The 9619-nt window shown below is 41.4% G+C and overlaps 1 protein-coding gene across 1 annotated transcript in view; it reads right to left on the bottom strand.

Moving 5' to 3' along the window:
• Positions 1-672: 672 nt before the first annotated feature.
• LOC106950675 (insulin receptor-like) overlaps positions 673-9619 on the bottom strand; it is a 35063-nt gene continuing 26116 nt past the window's right edge. Inside the window, exon 2 of the mRNA XM_015037685.1 lies at positions 673-5633. Coding sequence (XP_014893171.1) covers positions 5005-5633 — 629 coding nt within the window. The 3' untranslated portion in view covers positions 673-5004. The remainder of the gene's footprint in view (positions 5634-9619) is intronic.

Here is a 9619-nt window from a genome sequence, read left to right as displayed (position 1 = left end):
GGGTTAATATTACTTCCAGTCAGAAGAAATGTGTTGGTAAAATGTAAATATTACTTTGAACCTAAATCTGCCAGGGTGTGAATTATGTGTTGCTTAACTGTAGGCGTGGGCCTCTGAGATTCTTGGAGTATGAAAGCATTCTGGGAGAAAACGCCACAGCGTCGCCATGTTAATAATGCAAAACTAAGAAATGAACAGCTGAATTAGTGTTTCTTAGTAGGGAGAAGGCTACGAGCAGCTCTGCACAGCAGCAGGTAAGGGAGGGACCAGGGTTGTGCTATTTAGGATACTCATAAAAACAAATATATAGTTTACAAGAACTGTTTGTATTAACCAGTGTGAACTCAGCAGTCCGTAGCAATAGGGTAACTCGGAGTCCTTTTAGAAACGAACCACCTAGCAAGCCAATTTGTTGAAGTTCACTTAACTAAATGGTTATTTCCGATTAACAGCCTCTTTAAAACACCGATTTAGTGCTCAGTGGAAACAACTGTGGAGACTAAACCGGGAGAAAGTTTAGGGAAAGACATGAAGAGGAGTGAATGTGGAGGAAGACCAATCAGAAACACTTCGAAAGCCCAATTAAGAAGCGGGGCCAGGCGAGTGTTTGTTTGTGGGCGACGAGCAACAGGATGCCTCACTGAGCACCACCATCCTAAAAACAATCCTCTCCTTTCTTTCTTTCACTCCTCCGTCGCCTCTAACTTTGGCCGATCGCCACACTGGCAAAAGGCTTGTGTGAGTGAGTGTTTTTTCTGTGTGTACCTGGGATCCGCACTTGAAATGCCCCGCCATGTTTGTTTTGCACTGTTTATTTTTGCTAAGCCCGACCCTCGCCGTCCCCTCCGGGCCTCCTCGTCTTATCCTCACCGAGGGGTTCAGGGGTTGATAGCATGAGAAATCAAACACTGATGGAAATGTCACCAACGAAAGTTTCCACCAGTGAAGCTCGGAGATCCCAGCTGAGACAACATGAGAAACGCGTTGCACGCGATACCCTACATAAACCTTTATCGTTTCATAAGAGGTTACATGAAAAAACTTTTTTTTTTTTTTTTTTTGGAGCAAAACTTTTGAAATCTCAAGTTCAAGATTTCACCTTCACGTCTTCAGAGTGTTTCTTTAGCGGGCTGTCTTGGAGAGATTTGTTGTGTTACTGTTGCTGGGACACAACCCTGGCAATAGACCTACACAAATAATAGCACAAAGTTAGCGACCAGTGCCTTTAATGGCCTTCATTTCTGAACAAACTGCACATGAGGAATATTGGGATCATTTAGAAGCAGGCACCGCTTTTTAAGAAATGCTCAAGTTTTTTTTTTCCTAATGCAGACTTGCTGACATTCACTTCTCTTCATGCTTTGGTATTCATACCTTTTGATTTTTCTGTTTTTTTGTTTATTTATTTTTTTTTTTTTTTTTTTAGAAAATCTGGGCCTCCGCACTACCCCACTATGATTTCACCTCTTCAAGGTCCCCCCACTCCCCACATGCCCGGTGTGCTCTGCTACGTCAGGATTTCAGGTGTTATGTAATTGTGTTTACTTGGTGATGGAGATAGGCAACACAAGTGAAGCCTGAACTAAAAAAAGAGGTGCTTTAGGGACTTGTTAAGAACTGTGGGAGTGGAAACACTCCCTTTGGTGTGTATTGTGGGTTTTGTACGTTTGCAGAGGGTTTACATGAAGAAAAAGCTTGACAACAAGCTGAAAGGTGAACTCCAACCAGCACTGGGCTGTTGTGGCATCTGAACCCTCTTTAAGTTGTAAGGCACAACAACCCATTATGATATCACTTTGTTTCGTGAGTCATTTTACAAAAGAAATTAGGTCAAAACACACAACAACACTTTACCGTAATGAGCTCCTTCAAAATAACTGGCTTCCCCTCCTTTTTGAATAATTCATTTTCAGGTTTGCTGCTGTAGGACAGATGGCAGGAAGGACAAGCAGACATATGGATGAATGGATTGACGGGAGGACAGACAAAAGGACTGATGAATTGAAAGACGGACAGATGGACAAATGGATGCATAGATGGATGGACAAACAGAATGAATAAATGAATTCTGATGATGAATGAACTCTTAGCGGTAAACGAGGAATAACAAATGGCTGTTTTCTCTGCTGAATATCAGAATAAACATCCATGATTTCTGTTTCTATAGAGCTGTTAACACTTACGGACCACTGTAAGAAAAGAATTACAAAAGCTAGCCCTGGATATTAGTTGTTCTTTTCATGTTGTTTGGAACAGTAAAGTTTTTAAATCACTACTTTTTCATTTTTCTTCACTTTCTAAGGTTGTTGTCACTCATTTTAAAGACCAAGTAAGGCCCGGATATTTATCTTCTTCTGTCCTTTTAAAGATAAACTACAATCTTGAATTAAAAGGAGGTGTCCTTACTTTTCACCATGACCGTATGACCCATTAAACGTCTTTAGAGTGCATGTTGACAGAGTCACATGGACCTTCCACTGAGGGCCTGCTCACTACAGCTGGCCGCTGTCCAATTTAAATTCACCTCTGGTCGAGAGGATCACAGAGCGCTGTCTGATGACGCATGAAGTCGTGTTTGGATCTGCAACGATCTGAGAGCACCGTGAGCGACTGCGTCGGCCTCAGAGAGGGGTACGAGCAGTTCATTAGTTATCTCCCCTCTGCCAATTTTGCCTCCAGGATTGGAAGCAGACACCTTGTGTGCTGGAAAACAGCTACAGCACACAATAAAGCACGTAGGCAAAGGCAACGTGAACTTTAGCCTGAAAAGCTTTTGTCCTCCACATGATGTGTATGTTTATGTGTGCATGAGTTGTGCAAGCTGCGCACTGGCTCCTGTGTGACTCCGAAAGCAGCAGAAAGGGACTTTTTGTTTGCTCCCATTCAGTATTTTTGTCTTTGTATAATCCTTCCATGTTTTGCAATCTCCTACTGTTTTATTTAGAAATTTCCCCAAATGAAAAGCCACACAACAAGAACTTCTTTTTAAGCTTAACATAAAATTGCAACATACAATAGAAAAGCTTAAAACTAACCTTTATTTCTTTATGCGGTGCGTTTAAAGACAAATTTCTTGTGGGTATCTGAAGTTGTCAAATTGATTCTTTGTTTAATTATTTTTAGCTGCAACACTCGTTTAGAGCCTGAACTTTACTATCGTTTTATGACTTAATAATTAATCTCTATACTCTAGATTGCTGATGAGTTACAGCCTTATTGTATAAACACACGCGTAGACACACGCACACACAAACAAAGGAGTGCATTCACACACGTTTGTACAGTGGTTTTCCTGTATAGAAGGAGCAGTGTAGGATCAGAGGAGTACATGCCCCCGCCTCCTCCGGCTTTCACCTAACATAAGGGGAACCTTGTAAAAACACAAAAACACCACAGTTTCCACTCGCATATAAACTTTAATGCTGCGTCTAATATTTCTTCCCCATGCACCCACTTCTGAGTGCATGCGAGTTTGTAAACTGTGACAGAACCTAAAAAAAAAAAAGAAGAAAAAAAATAGTGAATTAAATTAAACATCCTATAGCTTCCTTTATTCGACTGACTGAGCGCGGCTACAAAGCTGCAACAAAATAATCAAAACCTACAAAGAAATCCTACCTGGTGATGTATTAACAGGAAATAAGATGTACATTTCCTATTTTTAATATGTAAAACAAACATCTGTTTGTTTTTTTTTGTTGTTGTTTGTTTTTAATGGGAAAGTGTAGCCGTCTCTCCCCTACAGGCCCATATTTATACATACATCAGGAATAACTCACACACACTCCCCTCGCTGCAGTGCAGGCAGCATTGCGTCATGTTCTAGAAACGGCGCCTGCTCTGGCGCTCGGCTCTAGGCTTGACGGTGTAACTATGGCATTATGCAGCGCGCTGCATCATATCTGCTCCAACGGGCCTATCCCAAGCAAAGGAGGCTCGCAAACACGGCCTCTGACGCGCCGCGTGCAGCCACTTGCTTATCAGCCAACTTTCATCTTTTTTTTTTCTGTTAATGCCAGGCTATGAATAGGTCCAGGTGTCAAACTGTATTATTATATTTGGGTCATGCTGGGAATGATTTGTTGGGTAGTTTTTACGTTGGGTTCAAAGTATATTCCAAGAGTTGCTGACTCTGATATTTAAGATGTATTTTAATTAAACCATGTAGCCTTTTAAGTGATTATTATTTAAAACATCATTTAGAAAACTTTTAAGAAATGCGTTGCACTGAGCGGCCCTGAATGCACAGAACCTCTATGCAAACTGGACTTATAATGGCCTTCTTCTTCCTACTTCTACATGAGAAGTTCATTTCCTGTACTGTGTCCCTGATATCAAGCATTGACAAATCAGGGAGCAAACAATGCATGCAGAATCCACACACACACACACACACACACACACGCACGCACACACGCACACATATATGTATGTAAATGTGGCCAATCTTGTCATTTTTAACCTCTTTGACTGAGAAACAGACATCCTAAAAAAAAAAGAGCCAAGCTGTAATCTCCAAGAAAAAGATGACATTTAACTTCATCCTTTGCCAAATGTCAGACAATAAACTTCCAGAGGAGATCCAGCACTGACCAAACATATATTTTCACACAAACAAACAGAATACAGCTGACAAATCCACGTAGGTTTTGACACCTCTTTCCCCGTGCCTCGCCTCTCATTCTAGCCTTTCATTTTGCTGTTATTCCCCAACTCAACAATGCATTTGACTCTTTTTACCTACCAGCCTTTAATTACAGCTCATTCAGCCCACACAGAGCCTGTCAATGAATGCTAATAGGAAGGCACGGCGTGTCCATAACTCCTGCCTTCCACATTACGGACGTCATTAAACGCATCGTTAGGGATGAAAACACCAGTCGACTTCTGAGCATATTTTCTACAGTGACTGTTTCTAAACATGTCACCATAAACAACATGATATTGGCATGAAACAGACCTGCTAAGTTTGAGTGTTTCATCCCATTTTTCGCGACCTTTCTATTAGACTGGTTCAAAAGAGACGTACCAGAAGTGGTGACAGAGCAGATGAAGGAGGGGAAAAAAAGAAGACTGGCACTTACTTGTCTGACAATAGGTCTGCGACCAGCATCTGCCCCTGAAGTGGCCGTTGATGGTGGTCTGGGTGCAGAGGGTCTGGCCCTGTGCCGTGCCGGGACACACGTCTCCACACTCCCGCTCGTTCTTATTGGCCACGATGAAGTTGTCCTCCACCGAGTCCAGGATCATGGACCAGTCCAGAGTGGCCAGGTAGCACAGGTCTGGGTTCTTCTCTATCCTCACGGCGCCCCGGGTGATATTCATGAGGCTGTGCAGGCCCACCTCCTTCAGCTGCAGCATTTCGTAAATCACCAGGGCGTAGTTGAAGAACAGGTTGTTGCCACGGATCACCGTCAGGTTTGGGAAGAGGTCGCTGAGGGTCTCCAGGCCGTAGACCCTGAACAGGAGGACGTAGTCGGTGACCACTCGCAGCTTTGGGAAGCTGAGGCCCTGGAAGTCGGCGGACTTGGCCCCAAACATGAGCAGGATCTTCAGGTGGCCCTCGATGATGGTGCAGTTCTCCAGTGACCGGAGGTTGGTTACATTGTTCCTGATGTTCTTGCTCTGACAAACTGAATGGGGAGAAAAGAAAAAAAAAAAAAAAAAAAAGAAAAAAAATGTCAACCGTGTAACAATTTATGTAATCGTAACCAACTCAGAACTGATCTCATTTTTATCTATAATTTATTCAGGGATTCTACCACTTCTTTTTATCGTAACTCATAAATCACAGACCTGGTCAGGCTTTAAATACAGGACCTGTCAAACAACTACAACCTAAATTTAAAATGCAACAACTGGAGTATTTTGTTGCCATTTTGTTCTGATTTGCTTTAAGAGAAGGGAAGCCATTTGATTGGCCATCTTCATCTCTCCTAACCAACCAATAGTCTTCTTTCTGCAGAGAGTTAGTGACTATAATGCCCTCTCTGATATGAATGAAGCAGACATGAATGAGTTAACAGAAATGAAGCCTTGAAGCAAAGTGCTTATCCCAGCTCATTCATAATCTCTAGTCGCTGTACGCTGGAACACACACACACACACACACACACACACACACACGCACGCACGCACGCACGCACACACACTCATGAACATCAAATGCATGAGCCAGACACTCAAATGCATTACATATGAGGGAGACTTAAAGAACAGCCAGTCACTTACAGACAGATTAAAAAAACCAAGGTTACTTATTTTGCAAAATACAACACACACATTGCTGGGATGTGTTAGAGCAATCAAGGAAAAATGTGTTGGTTGGGGAAAATTCCTTGAAAGCTAAAGAAATTGATGTTTTTCTGTCAAGATTATGTGGAAGAAAAGTGAAAAGTTTGGATGAGATGAGGAAGAAATCAAATATCAAATATTCAGTTTTCCTGCTATTCTTTTTTTCTCTTCTTTCAAAACTCTCCCGTTTCTTCAGCAGTTACTTTATGGTCAATATCTAATAAAAAGCTACGAAACCATAAATACAAAATTAAAAAATTCTTCTGTCTTCTAAATCGGATGCAGGTCAAACAATATTACTGGCATACAGCAAACCTTCACATCTATTGGCAGCCTTGGTAAAAATGGGTGAAATTCTTTAAGTAAATCAACCTTTTATTTCACAATTATAATCTGAATATTTTTGTTCTTCTAATGTCTTGCACATAATAATACATTTTAACTAGTTTTAGAAATGTGAAAATACAATTTTACTGGCGAGAAAAGTGAAAACCTGTTTTAAATTATCTTAACCTCTTGATTGAAGCGTACCGTGAGTTTAACATGTTATTGTCTACTGTCAGACCCTTACTGCTGAACTTAAACTCACTCCCTATCTACAGTGAGAGCAATAATTAGGAAGTTTAAAATAACTGAAGCTGTGGAAAAAAGGCTGGACAGGGAACGCAGCTTATTTCACCACCACAGACAGTGAGAGTGGTAAGAGAGTTTGAAAACTAAAGTTCACAGTTTAAAGGACCGAACGTTCCATGGCGACATCATACTACTGCAATGAAATGGAGTTTTCTTTTAACAAATCTTGGCTATTAACCCTTTCGGTTATTGTTCCTTGGATTTACCGTTGATGAAACTTTTCTCTCCACACACAACGGCTTAATTGCTGTGAAGTTCCATTAGAAACAATAATAAAAATATTATACGTTCATGAAATGAACTAAATAACTTAACCTCTCCGACGCACCAAATTTTCAGAAAGATGATTTACATTTGTTTTCCAAGAATGCAATAACTGTTTCAAACAGCGGTGGCGCCTTTCAGAGCTAAAAGAACGACGGTATCAAGCTCTACCCTGGTTAGCACCCAAAATCGCAGTTACCTCATCAACTTAGATCACCTTATCTAACTTAATTGTTCACCATGTGTTGATTTTCATTTCACTGGAAACGTGTTAATATATAGTGCAGGAATACAATTTCTGTTTGGTGAGAATAACGGCATAAACAGAGTAGGAACACATTCAGGTATTGTTCTTCTTCGAGTCGTTTTAAAAATGCTTTTGCTTTCTCTTGCCACCCTGTGTGAAAATTATCCTTCACAGTGACTCCTGCAACCAAAGCCATTCGTACAAATCAGTCCAACAAAGTCGGTGTGCGACTTTACAGTCGATGAACATCCGGAGGACGCAAGTCGCTTCTAGGCTCTCGGTGAGGCACGTGACAAGTGTCAAAAATTAGTCAAAGAAATTGATAAAATGCCAGACTGAGAAAGTGTGCGTGTTCCAGCAGAGCTGTTATTGCCATTGATCAGCTCCAGGTTGAAGTCAGCTTTTCTCTTCCTCATTCTGTAAATGATTTGCCAGACATGCACAACAATCCAGGTACAAAATTCGAACCAGAAAAAGGGTCAATGAAAGACTTTAATTACTTCCTGCGGTGGCAAGAAGCCAGTAATCCCAACAATCTTTACTACAACTACGTGTTGGCAAGTAGGGTCAGTCAGCGCTCTGCGTAGACAGGAAAAATAAAAATCAAAACTTCATAAAGGTTAGAATAGAGTTTACTACATTTTAACAACACTGTGCCTGATGACACAACCAGGGCTACATCTGCTGGTGGTAAGAAAGGTTTAAAAATGTATGGCACGGGAAATACAAAATACTGCTGCTGTAATAAATTTCAAACACTGGATGAAATGCAACCTATTGCGCAGCCCTAAAATAACATTTAATCAGAGGCAACGTTTTTAAGTACCCAGCTGGCAACAGCTCGACAAACTTGGATACATTTCAAAGATCATAAGTGTTAACATTCGATGCAGAAGAGCCACAAAACAATCACTAATTAAAATAAGTTTTCCTATGGTTGGCTGGAATTAATTATCAGAAAGACTTTGTTTCCCCCCGTATTCATTAAACACATCAACACGTATAACTCCTACTTCTGTTGGTCTCTCAAAAAATAATTAGATCTCTAAAATCTATAATTAGACCAGCCACAATCTGGACTGGATTATCTTCATCTAAAAGTACAAGAAATGATGTGTCAGAGCTTTGTTTGGAGTGATTATAAAACCCAGGTTACCAATTTGAGGTGCAATCGGTTACGGGCCACAAAGTTACTCCAAAAACCTAAACTGAATGCAAGAATCAAGGATAAAACATAAGTAACAGAAGTTTACTGCATTTTTACAAATTCTGAATCTTTTGTCAATCGAATCTGTAAACTGAAACATTTTTTCAACACTCATTTTTTCTGACTTATCCTACTCTGGAAAATGATCTAAGAAAAGTCAAGACTTTTTGAGACTGTGTGTGAGTCCTGCAGGTCAGACCTCAAAGGAAATCAGCATCTGCCAGAAAAAGCCACGATTAGTAAAACCCAATCAAATCTTTTTACAAGTGCTGGCATGAACCATCCGGAGCATCACTGTCATTTCTTTCAGTCGCTATCAATTTGACAAAGTTGGAAAGCACACAACAGGGTTACGTTCAACAGATTTATTTAAATCCTCCCTCAGCAGCTCGCAGGGAAAAGCCAAATCATCCATTTCTCCCGATAAGCATCTCATAACATCTTAATCAGCACCAGCGGCTTGCCTCGGCCACGCCTTCCTCTTCCTTTATTGGATACTAACCGTATCAGGCACCAAAACACAAAAACACACTTCCTCTGCGTGGCAGCTGCCATTATTACCGGTGATAACAGCAACCTTACACCTTTTTCTACCCTGCCTGCCTTATCTGCTGGACACATCAAACAGGGCTGCAGGCCTCCTACTCACTGTCAGCTGCCGGTGCTAACTGGACGCCCATTGTGAAACACGACAACAAAACAAAAAAGGGGTTACGCAACAGCCAGCGGGGCCATGGCGAGAGAGGGGCCCCCTCAAGACGCAACAAGCGGACACAAACATAACCTTTTACGGATGACGTCTTTTGTGGAGGACAGGTTGGCGTTAGTGAGGGGAAGCAGACTGAGCTCAGTGAAAATGTAAAATGGAGTCTTCTTGACTGACAGGAGCAAAAAAAAAAAAAAAAAAGGGGGGGGGTTGGTTATCAGGGGGGAGATGTGAAAGAGCTGGGAAAAGGGGGGGGGGGCGGGGGCCC

This window comes from Poecilia latipinna, unplaced genomic scaffold (assembly GCF_001443285.1).
Source record: "Poecilia latipinna isolate Pla-1442-1.1 unplaced genomic scaffold, P_latipinna-1.0 Scaffold415, whole genome shotgun sequence".
Taxonomy (NCBI): Eukaryota; Metazoa; Chordata; class Actinopteri; order Cyprinodontiformes; family Poeciliidae; genus Poecilia; species Poecilia latipinna.
The sequence above is the reverse complement of the archived record's forward strand: the minus strand, read 5'-3'. Positions and strand labels throughout refer to the sequence as shown.